Consider the following 12,661-nt stretch of genomic DNA (forward strand, 5'->3'; position numbering starts at 1 on the left):
AATTCACACACAATGCCTCTCTAAAGTAACCTCATTCATGTTGAATCATGTCTTAATCAAGGAGTAATACAGTTGAAATTAACAACACTGCTGAGCAAATTATTCCTTCAGATGAGTAAGAGCATAAGAATTCAACCCTTGCTAACTAATAATTTTTGTCATGCTAGAATGGCAGAAACTCTTCTAATAAATACAAAATATACCAGATTTAAATTCAAGATTAGCATAGAAAAATTACCGAGCTTTATCTTTTGCTTTGGGTTAAAAACCTGTCAGCATAGCAACAGTTCAGAGCACAAAGATGTATTCAGTTGGACTTTGACGGTGCCTCCTAAGCAAAATGCTGAAAATGCTTCAGCTGCAGAGTATGCAGTTTAAAATGTATTTTCACTGTTATGACAGACTAATTTCAGAATGTTAATTTTGTTGACTGCAGATTAATTTATTCTTGATTTTAAGGGGAATAACTGATCACAAAAATCCCAACATGTGTCAGTAGTCATTCAGAAGAAAGTTAATTAGAAGTACTATGGTGAAAGCATATTGTGTATGGGGTTTTAGCTATGGCTTTGACCTGTTGATGGAGATAGCATGCAGGAGTGAAATGAAATGCAGTCCAGGAACAACAGAATGTTAAAGACCCAGAGAAGCTCTTAGACAACCAGGGTGCAAGTATGCTTGTGCTCTATTTGCATGAGGGGTATGTGCTTTCCTTGCCAACATTTTCATTAGTATCCCGCTGTGACCACCTGTCACATACAGAATATCGTGTCCACTATACTGAGACCTTCATACCACACATCCTTTGTTTCAGCCTCTTCCTTGTTGACATGTTGAACTAGTGGCTCTGTGGCTGCACGGCAATCCTACTCCTCTTGTCATATTTTTTGGACCAGTTTTGGGCATCATTTCAGCTGAACACTGTATGTTCTTGTGAATAGAAGTAGTTCATTGGCTAGTATCCTGGTCTGAAATGCGTAACATATAAGTTCAAGTTCCTGGTTTGCCTGAATGTGAGCAATCTACTTTTGGAAATCAATCAAAATCAGATCACAGAGAGCTGGAAAGGAGTTAAGCCTTAGTGCCTTCCATGCCAAGTATCCTAATTACCTGGCTTTGAAGTATCACATACGCAAAAACTTGTGTCTTGTTTTGAGCATGGAACAAAAACAATTTTGGAAGGTACTTTTAGAGAAAATGGTTATTCTTGAGTAAGTTCTTGTGTCTCGGAGCTGTGAGTTGAGTGGTGAATTCATTAGTAGTCATCCATATTGCTAATGAAGTGCAGGAGGGAGGTTAAGGCACCAAAGTAAGGCCATGGGCAAATAGTTGTTAGGTATGTAACAGCTATGCCTCGTGGTATTCACAGCTATGGCATGGATATTCAGACCATGGCTCCAGTTGGTTGAAGTTAATGCCTCAGCCATGCAAGCAGGAAGAATTGTACTCTGTCAGGCCAGTTAGCTAAGGTACAGCACAATGGTGACAGACTTATATGGAGTTGCTTGGAGCTAAATTCTGTTAACATAGAATGGGAGACAGAGAAATTAAATTCTGTATGCAGTCATCTCCTATGGGATTGATAAAATGGGCTGTGTTGAGCTGAGTGGAGATTTGCCCAAAACACATCAGCTGGAAATACTAAGGTCTGGTCAAAATTCTGCCCTTCTGGTTGGAGAACGGTGAAGCTGAAGCCCAGGTACCACTTTTTTTTACTTCTCTAAGCTCTGCTTTCGGGCATAACAGGAGAACAGTAGCGTTGGAATATCAAAGTGTCCTAAACAAGATTTTTCAGAACTCATCCATTAGGACACTTCAACATCTACCTGGGATATTCAACCCCATTTCCAAGCATACCTCTGTCCACTGCCAGCCAGATGCTTTGCCAGTGTGTATGTGCACTTAACTCCTGATCCCAGTGGGTTACTCAGGACCTAAGTCTATGTCCCTAAGAGATTCTCAAATCGAACTCTCTGTGTTAGTCTTTCTTAATTCAATTCATTATTTCTTTTCCAGTACTCACTCTAAAACCTATCTTGGATGTAGGTGTGTCTGCATACTTTTGTATACTCAGTAGTTTATTGCTAAGGCACTCCACAGGTGTGCAAGAGATAAATTTCAGACTTGATTTGATTTAGACGAGGGACTTGGATCTGTATCTCACATACTCCAGATAAATTTGCAGAGTAGCAGATTATTAAATATTTTTGTGATTAATCTTTCTCCTAAAGATATATCCCTCTTTATTTAGTACAAGATATGTTACTACCCTTTTCTCCTATACACTCCAAGAGATTTTTCTTCCTGGATACAGTATAGGGGCTCTCTTTCTCTCTGTTGCCACAGACCTGTAAGGCAGGGACAATCCTTAAATCTTTCACAGTCTCAATAATAATGAAGTAGAAGTCTTGCCATTCAGCTCCACACCTCATGTGCTTCCATCCTCTTTCCTGTCCAATTACTTCTCCCAAATAATGGTTGTTAAAGTGTGTGGTTGTGTGGGGTTTGGCCATTTTGTTCACATGCTGCTTCAAGTCCCAACTGTTTGTTCAGTTTAGAAGCTTTTACAAACTTCCAGTATTTCCTTGTGTTTGTTTAGTGTAACAAAATTATTATAAGTCACACCTTTCATTGCATAATCTGCAAAGTAAATTATCCTGCTTGAAGGTAATAATGTAGTGCTTCATTTAACACCATAATGATGTTAAATTAAAAGCAGGTCTGAAAGAGCCTTTTGAAAGAAAGAAAAAAAAAATCGGATCTAAAGATAGCAAGGAAACCACATAGAACAGAATGACATTTTCACTTACAAACACCATTACTATTTGTGTAATAGTATTTTCTTATAAAAGCTACTTCATATTTATTTCCTGTTTATGAAAAAAATGTAACAAGTTGCTAACAAGTCTTTCAAAAGATTCAAATAACAGACTTGGAGATTGGCTTAACATGAAGTGTTTGCTCCGTAAGGTACTTACTTAGCAATTCATTTAGAGCATGTGCCTGTCTGAGTTCCATTTCAATATGCACGTTCACATGCTTAAATTTAAACACACACTTAGGTGTCATGTTGAATCAATGCCTAAAAGGAATATTGACATTATACTCAGAATAATTCAGCATTGATCTACTTCATTTTAGGAGAGTTTGGTGAAGTGTGCAGCGGGCGCCTAAAGCTTCCTGGCAAGAGAGATGTTGCAGTAGCCATAAAAACTCTGAAAGTTGGCTACACTGAAAAGCAAAGGAGAGATTTCCTGTGTGAAGCAAGCATCATGGGACAGTTTGACCACCCCAACGTTGTTCATTTGGAAGGGGTCGTTACCAGGGGTAAGCAGCAGCTCAAACTGTCAGTCAAACAACAACGTAATGGCAAATATTAGTTTAGCTTATTCATGGTCAAAGATTCAAATTATAAACAGGCTGCACACTCCTAATGGACTTTCTCCTGATGTGTAACTAATGAAAACAATACTTACTATATACCACAACCTGAGGAAAAAGTTAAGATGCACGCATAATTAAAAGATGAAGTACTTACTTGGAAATATATTATTTTTCTAGTTTCATTTAGCCTCAAAGACCATGCAGAAAGATAAGGTTTCTAATGTCCTTTCATATTATCTGAAGTGTCATTATTCCAGAGCCCTGTTCACACAGCAGGAGTTAGGAGAACACACTGACATTTTGATTTGTATGGTTTAATTTTGTGAATCATGACCATGTTCCATGCAGACATTTAAGAACTTATTAGAGATCAGTAACAGTGCTGGAGGCCTCAGAAATGTTCATTGTCTCAATGATTCAGTCCTTCAAAGGAATAACATGTGTTTTGTCAAAAAAAGGCACTCCATCTGTGTTACAGTTTCTCAAACAAAATCTGTCTTCTTTTCTTTCAGGGAAACCAGTCATGATTGTAATAGAATACATGGAGAATGGGGCCCTAGATGCATTTCTTAGGGTGAGTACCAAAATCAAAACATATATAATGTATTTTAACTTATATACCATCACTTTTTAAAATATGGTTTTATGTATGTGCAGATGTATGTGTATATTTGCATGATATTTATTTAATTTAAATGATTTTCAGGCTGAAATGGAGCTTAATAAATACTAGCTGCTCTCTCTGTTATTCCAGCAAAAACAGTTCAGAAGTGAAAGGGTCAGACAGGATCACATGGGAACTTTCTAGGAATTTAAGTGATTTAATGTGGCATAGACATGCATTTTATTATTGCCACCAGCTAAAGTTAAAACCATTGATACCTGAAGGCCAATCATCTGCCTTTTGGAGGAAATTTTGTGTCAGCATGGTGGAAATCAGCGTAGAAGAAACCCTAAATGAACTATGGTTGTGTTGAAAAGAAGAGCAAAGGAAGAAAGAAATGCAAGTTCACAACAATTTAGCATTTTTTGAGTCTGTGTCCTGAACTGCCCAGTTCTGACTCTTTACCAGGTGAACAAGACAGTGCAAGATGATGTATGAACACTCAGTAGAGAACAGAAAGATTATGTTTGTTTGACAAACTCCAAGCTATGAATAAAATTATCAGTATCTAGTGTTCCAAAATGAGATAGTTCTTATTTCCTTGATACAAATAATTACGCTGAGAGATGAAGAGCATAGAAGTGTATCAGGAAACCTTTCTTAGAAGAGACTTTCCATGCCTTAGCCAGAAAATTATGGTGATTAACAAGTTTAGTTACTTCTAGTACATTAACTACTCACACATTTCTTAACTGAATGTACTCCTTTATCTCTGAAGAAAATAAAACTTGTGTTTGAATTTTCTTTGCCCCAGGATGAATTGCCATGAAAGTAGTAAATAGAAAGCTAAAGTTGTAAAATTAATTCTTATTCCTCTTCTCAGCTATACTAACCAGAATTGCTGCTTCTTTCTTCTCCCCCAGAAACATGATGGGCAATTTACAGTCATTCAGCTAGTGGGAATGTTGAGAGGAATTGCTGCTGGAATGAGATATTTGGCCGATATGGGATATGTACACAGGGATCTTGCAGCGCGCAATATTCTTGTCAACAGCAACCTTGTTTGTAAAGTGTCAGACTTTGGCCTTTCCAGAGTTATAGAAGATGATCCAGAGGCTGTCTACACTACTACCGTAAGAGAAATCGATGGGTTTTAGTAGTTTTGAGATATGGTTAGTAAGAAGAAGCATATCTTCTACAAAGTATAGATAAGAGAAATTAATTTCTTGAGAAATGTAACCAGTCAAAAGAGTCTCTGCAGAAATCTGGCTCTAATTAGGGACTGACATTTTTGTAAGAACATATATTTTTATTTGGTTAAGTTCTAAATATTTTGCAGAGTATCTTCATTATTCTCTTCCTCATTATTTTATGTTTGAACAAATACAGTAGTTTTAGCCATAAAAATTTAATCATCTCGTTTACTATGAGTCAATTAAAATATTTGTAGGCTATTACTATTTTTCAGACTAGATTTCATCTCACCATAAAGTTGATTAGCTTGAGGCTAGACTGTGACACAGCTCAACTCCTCTATTTTCCCTTGCTTTTGGGTGGGACGCTTTTCTTAAGTAAGCATTCATCGGGCACACTATGCTCTTTATTCTTTTGTTGAGCCATCTCCACTTTCCCACCCATGGGGCCTCACTGTACCTATTTTCTCATGCTGAGGGAAGGAGGGGCTCCTGGAATCTGCTCCGACAGGCGCAGGGATCCAGGCAACTGCACCCATGTTCTCGGCTGTCACTCCTACCACCAGGCTCCAAAGTGGGATCCCAGCTCAAAAATGTCAGACACAGATTTCAGAGGAGCCATGTGACAATTCAAAAGGATTTATATGCGCAGTATGAAATTCCCCTCACCTAGCTTCAGCCAGACAGGATTTATACAACTGGTGTAGATCAGACATCTAGGCAGTCTTTTAAAATCACTGGAGATAAGCACTTCCAGAGAAATGCATCCAACTTAGCTTAGACAGGTGTCTAAGTTTCTATGGTCCAAGTGTTTTAATAGCCTAAACTTCCTTAGAACCCTTTGAAAATTCCACAGTTGGTCAACTATAGTAGATGGTATAAATGCTGTTTTTGTTGTTGATGGCAATAATTATGAATGGACTCTATGGATAATTTTGTGGAGAAAAAAGAAAACTGCCCTCTTTTCTTCTTTATTTCCATAGGGTGGAAAAATTCCAGTGAGATGGACAGCTCCAGAGGCCATCCAGTACCGCAAATTTACATCAGCCAGTGATGTGTGGAGTTACGGGATAGTTATGTGGGAAGTAATGTCTTATGGAGAGCGGCCTTACTGGGACATGTCAAATCAAGATGTAGGTTATACTTTGTGAAAGAGTGTGTGTGTGTGTGTGTGTGTCTGTGTGTGTGTGTGTTAGAAAACAAACAAAAATATTATAAACACACACATACATGTTTCACTATGCATGCACGAATTGTTGGTTTAGAAATAAGATTTACCAAAATAGTGTAGGGTTCTCACAAAATGAAGAAGTTACAAAGCTTTCATTTTTACCTAAATCTCTAAATTGCTTTTCTGCCATATGGATGTTGTAGGTATCTGTCCCAAGTATCAAGTAAAATTGGAACATCAAAAATAGTAATATGTGCACTGTACTTTGTTACACTTAAGCACAGAATGAATTAATTTTTTTTCCAATAAAAAAATAATTCTGAGGCTCTGACCTCAGAGCAATGATTAATCAGTTGAAAAAAGTTGTTAAAAATCTGAGTGGCAGTTAATGACCTACTTTGGCTTTTTCAAGTTAATTATGCTGATTTAACAATACCCTTGTTTGCATAAAATATGACACAGAGCAACAGGTTAGCAGTAATAGAACCAGATGGGTGTTAATCTTGATTTCTGACAGTAGTATATATTAATATAGAAAGTACGTGGAAAAAGCTATGCAGGTGAGAAAGATGTCAGAAAGAGTCTCATTTAAAGTTCTTCAGGTCGGGGGCTTAAGTGTTTTTTTTATTATTATTTTATTTTTTGATTGAATGATCGACATCAAAGTTGAAAAAAAGAAGATAAAAGTGTAAATGATGAGTCAGTTTGGCACAGTGAAAAGTTGTTAAGATTTGACAGGTCTCAGTGTCAAAGATTTCATGGACTGTCAAAATATGGGCAAACAAGTCCTTGGGGCAGAGAAAGAGAAATATTTACATTCCCTAGACACCCAGTGGAGTTTCATTTCTTTTGACACCTTCCTTCTGTACTAGATTCAAACATAAAAGAAGTCTGACAGGAATATAAGATGCCTCAAAGGCAAACCTTACCTATCTTTCAGGGAACAATACGGAAAAACTTTTAAATAGGAGAGAAATTTTGTTATCTTCATGCTTCTTGTTGGATTTTTAAAAATATTCCCTCTACTGAAAACTGCAAGTAAAACTCATGAATGAACCTTTTTCCTAAAGCAGCTAATTACCACTTCTCGCAGTTTCATCTCTTTTTAGCACCTTACATGACAGTCTGCAATAGCACATAATTAAATGATGCATCAATTGCTTGATAAAATAATTTCAAATATTGTTGTTTTCTGTGATCTTTAGTCATGTCCTCCCAAAACATAGACAAATCCAACCTGTCCCATGGATAGATCTATGATGCAAAAATTTAGGATCGTCTTATAATTTGTTACTTATTCTCCTTCACAGTTACTAATGTGAGTATTTAACTGTCATAAAAAAAGCAGCTAAATGTGTCTCTTCCAATTTTACATACAAATTCAGGCAGTTTGTATATCTTAAATATATAATTTTGCCTGAAAGTGGATGTGGGTGTAGTCATAGACCAGATCAGATCTCGTAAAATCTGTGTCTCCCTTACTTTGGATCTTTAGATGGTGTTTCTTTAATTCTTCAACCCGTTCTTTAAATTGTTGTTTTAGATTGATGGAGGACACAAATTTGTGTCGCAATCTCTTTTTAAGCGAAAGCCCTTCTTTTAGCGTCAACATGGAGCTAGGGTGCACCAAAGAACACTCACCCTGCAAGCTCCCTGCAGATGTACAGTGGGCTGAGCACAGATGTTACACAGAGTCCCCCCAACTTCTCTGAGCTGTGTGCTCCCCTCAGCTTAATCCTTGCTGGTGACAGTAGCCCTCGAACGGCTGCACTTTACACTATTTCCCTGTTAGACTGCTGGGGTTTGCTAATTTGTGCTTTCATTCGGTTACTGACCCCAGAGCAGATTAGTTCTTCAGAAAAAGGCTTCGGTATTTTTCCCTTGCTGTACTCCTGGATTTATTACCATGATTATGTTTATTCTTTTGTATTATTATATACCCTGAAGCAGAGCAATAGCATTACATTGTCCAGTTACCATATTTAATACTTCTTTTTTGGCAACTGGTATATACAGTATGCAGACCTGACCCTCTCCTAATCTGCTTTACATTCTCAGATAGCCTGATTATGATAAAAAGCATACTTGACTCTTAATAGTATTCCCTTTTTCTCTTTTTGCAGCAAAAGCAGAATTTGAAAAACAAATTGCAGAAAGTGTAAATAATATAAATCATTTCTATTAGTAAGAACTCCAGCTGTGTTCTCTTTGTAGCCTTGCTTATTTAAAAAAAAAAAATATATATATATATATATATATCTCCTGCATCTATCTCATTATCTCTGAGTACTGATTTTCAGGACCCCACCCCCACCCTTCCCAGCAGACTACACACTTGTAGACCCCCTTCAAAGTGCATGAGTTTTGTATATATATATTTTTTTAAAGGAACTTATAAATTTTTTAAAATGTTTATTTAATGTTTTGGATATTCCCAGTGATTCCATTGATCTCTAGCTAGCTCATTATTTTGTGTTTCCCAGTTTCATTCTTCTTGCTCAGAATACACATCAAAGAAGCTGATTCTGCAGTTGCTCCTAAAGTCTTTTAAAAATAATATGATCATCTTGATTCCGACTTTTCTTCAGGTTTCTCTGCTGATCACAAAGAACATGGAAAAGTCTTGGTCAGGATACTTCCATTCATGTTTTCACTATCCCTTACACTCTTGGATACAGTCTTTGTCTAGATGGTTTGCTAGTTCTAAGAGTCTTACCTGATTTGCAGAAATTTGCTGTTACCTATTTTTTGATTGTGACCTCTTAAGCAAGTGCTTTGTTGGTGATAAATCATACGTAGTATGCATGAAGAGTTTGATACCTTTTACCTTTTAGAAGGTCAGAAATTTTGGCATTACTTTTCAAGCACACCAGTTGTCCTGTGCACACTGTGGCTTGTTTTTCATTTTTATTCCACTGCTACTTCTAAGCGTAAGTACCTGTTGTGCCGGTTTTTCCTCTTAATGCTGCTCTAAAAGATCTTACCTTTTACTTCTTATGTTTTCTGTCCTATATAGTACTGTTCTTCCCATTTCCCTGTTCTGCAGAAATCTCCTCTTCCCACCCTGACAGATAAATTCACTGTCTCTGAAAGGTCATCGCACACATTCTTCAAGGTGTGGATGTTACTGCAGGAATTGAATATTTCTCAGTCATTTTTGAGTTGTGGGACAGTACTGTCATTCTGAATGTTCAATAGAAAGCTGAGGCACGGGGAGATGAGGCAACTTCCTTGAGGTCAGAAGGACATTCTGTGACACAAACCTGCAGTAAGTGCCCTACCACCGGGCTATGCTTCCTCTTTTCACAGAACTTATTTTCTGCAAAAGGTTTTGATGCAATCATGGATTTCAGCCAGCTTTTTGAAGGTCATTTTGTATTCTTTACAGTTCTGTCTACTTTGCAGTCGACTGCTTTTGCATTTTCTCACTCAACCTATGGAATATTTTCTATCTGAGGTTATTATTTTCGCTAAACCCTGGATATTCACCAACTTTATTTATCATACCAGATCTGCTTCCTAGGGCTACATCCAGTGCAGCTTCTGATCTTGCTTTCTGTACAAACAGAGGGAGAAGACAGTCCTGTGCACTACCCTTCAGGAATAAGCACCCTTCCTTAGCAATTCTAATACTGCTATGTCAGTCAATGTCAGTATACTTGAAATCCCCCATGAACACTGATTTAGCCCTTTTTCACAAGCCTTTCTTATCTGGCTTGCTTCCTGATGTGCTTTCTTATCCTGCCCTCAAGGTTTATAGCAGTTTCCTGTGATTTTACTTTACCCATTTTTATTTTTACTTAAATACAAACAGACTTGGCTAAGGAAATCAACGGGTGGGTGTAATTCTTGGTTCAGACATCTATGATCTCCTTCAATCATATCATCATCTAGCAGCATCTCTTATTAAATCTTTTTTGTTTAGGTGATACATTAAAATACCATTCAGACAGGTCTTCCACTCTCATGTGGCACATTTCTGCTACTTTATCATTAATATAACATGGCTAGACATAGAATATAACTTTTTTTTTTCCCACTACTAATTTCTGTCTGCTAAACATTTTTCTTGGATCCTTTTATAATATCTTCAGGCTTTTTGTATTTTATATGTGCATGCACAGATCTCTATCCATTTACAAGTCAGTTGCTTCTACCACACACTCTTTCATAAAAGCCTTGGGGCAAGTAATAATGCTTTCTGAAATAACTCCATTTATCAATCTATCTGTTGCTCCCTTGGTGAATTTAATTGTTGTTCCCTGCTGCTCACTTGACTAGGTAATATAGCTATGTTCTGCACATATAGAACAATGTGCTTAATAAGCCAAAAGATAAAGTTGGGGAAATTATTTGAAAACATGAAGGCTAGTGTCAAAACAACAGGCATATTTTTGCAACACTGATGGCAAATTCTAGTTTATTGATTTTTTTTTTTTTCCTTTTATTTCTTGAACGGGTTAGCAATAGATATTTCTTAAATATCCCTTGATGAAAAATTATTAACTATGTTGGCTACTAGGTTATAAAAGCAATCGAAGAAGGCTATCGTTTGCCAGCACCCATGGATTGCCCAGCAGGACTGCACCAGCTGATGCTAGATTGTTGGCAGAAGGAACGCGGTGAAAGGCCAAAGTTTGAGCAGATAGTTGGTATTCTGGACAAAATGATTAGAAACCCAAACAGCTTGAAAACCCCACTGGGAACCTGTAGCAGGTAAGAAAAGTTTTAGTCTGTGTTCTTATGATAGTGCACGTGGCTGGGTTCTGGATGTTCTGCTTGGTGGCTGGTTCCAGTTCACATGTACTCCATGTGTCTCAGTTCCTCCTTCCTTCTGTTCCCTGTTCTTCTCTTCCCTCATTTGCCCTTCTTTTTTACCATATTGAACAAAGTCAAAAAGGACTTTCCTAAAAAAACAAACCAAAACACATTGAAAGTAAATACCATAGAACTAACGCATTTCTCAGTAAACTTCTGCCCACTCGTCACTCTTTCCACACTCTCACCACTAGCAGTCTTTGTTTTCCTTGTTTCTTAAAATCATGAAATCTGGCAAGGAACATCATCTATTGTAGTTTTATACGATACATCCTTTGCCCTAGGAACTGCTACAGTAGAAATAGTAATTAATAATACTCATGCTCACCCAATGTACTTTGACATGCTACACTCTAGATTTTTACCTTTCATTTTCTGGCTTTAACTCCTTTCAGTGATTGCACCTCATTGTATTTCATGGTGTAGCTTTTAATGGCTCCTTTAAAAATTTCAGGTGAATTATTTATTCATGGTAATCTTTTGATCTGTTAGATAGATCACTGCACTAGGGAATCAATCAACTGGCCTGTGTTCTGCTTCCAGTTCTTCCACTGACTGATTTGCTGTGTGACCTTAAGCAACTTACTTTGTGTCTCTGCTCTTTCCTTGTCTTTGTTTTGTCCCATCCAATTGAATAATGGGAATAGCCACAACTATGTTTTCTAAGATGCTTAAAAGAATAGCATCTTTATTTTACTCAGCAACCTTAGCTGCAGCTGCTGTCATGCTAGGTAATAAGGTTGATTTTCTATTGGTAACAATAGTCCATTAGGCTGATTTTGCTCACTCTGACCTTTCATCTTTTACATGACTAAGCTTAGGAAGTACATATTGTGAGCTAGAGAGTAGTCAAGAGCTATTCACAGAATAATCTGAACTGTGTATAAAGGCCTATTACTTTCTACTCTTGACATTTTAAATACCCCAAACTTATTTGACACTCACCTTGCTAAATACTCCCTGATGTTTTACTCTCTTTGGAAACAACTTACTTTCCTTTTTCCTTCTCCGTAGACCAATTAGCCCTCTTCTGGACCAGAACACTCCCGATTTTACCACTTTCTGCTCCGTAGGCGAATGGTTACAAGCTATTAAGATGGAAAGATATAAGGATAATTTCACAGCAGCAGGCTACAACTCTCTTGAATCAGTTGCCAGGATGACTATTGAGTAAGTTAGTACTGGGCATGTTTAACTTGCATTTAGGAATTTCTAGGTAAAATAATACACGATGTTCAACTCCAAAACTTTGCCTTGAGTACATACATGGTACTTGGGGTTAAACCAGCCATTTTAGCAGCTGATGATGGTATATTAGAGCATCCCATCACAGGGAGAATACCCTGCTACCTGTGTATGGCATCACTTTTTCCCTCCTTTTGAGACCAATTGAAATAACACCAAGGGGCTAGTAATGAGGGATACTCGAATGTGGCCCATTTCAAAGTATGTATGTATAGGAAAATAACCGCTTTGCCTCCACTACCTAAT

The 12,661-nt window shown here is 37.3% G+C and overlaps 1 protein-coding gene across 6 annotated transcripts in view; it reads left to right on the plus strand.

Annotated features, from left to right (window-relative positions):
- Positions 1 to 12,661, plus strand: part of EPHA7 (EPH receptor A7) — a gene marked incomplete at its 3' end in the record, with an annotated part of 166,694 nt that overhangs the window by 140,674 nt on the left and 13,359 nt on the right. For 5 of the 6 annotated variants that reach the window (XM_084261869.1, XM_084261870.1, XM_084261871.1 and 2 more), the window contains exons 11-16: positions 3,142 to 3,327; positions 3,897 to 3,958; positions 4,912 to 5,121; positions 6,165 to 6,314; positions 10,875 to 11,068; positions 12,185 to 12,340. In XM_084261869.1, coding sequence (XP_084117995.1) covers positions 3,142 to 3,327; positions 3,897 to 3,958; positions 4,912 to 5,121; positions 6,165 to 6,314; positions 10,875 to 11,068; positions 12,185 to 12,340 — 958 coding nt within the window. The remainder of the gene's footprint in view (positions 1 to 3,141; positions 3,328 to 3,896; positions 3,959 to 4,911; positions 5,122 to 6,164; positions 6,315 to 10,874; positions 11,069 to 12,184; positions 12,341 to 12,661) is intronic. The other variant, XM_084261874.1, reaches the window with a different exon arrangement.

This window comes from Gallinula chloropus (assembly GCF_964237585.1).
Source record: "Gallinula chloropus genome assembly, chromosome: 3".
NCBI classification, from domain to species: Eukaryota; Metazoa; Chordata; class Aves; order Gruiformes; family Rallidae; genus Gallinula; species Gallinula chloropus.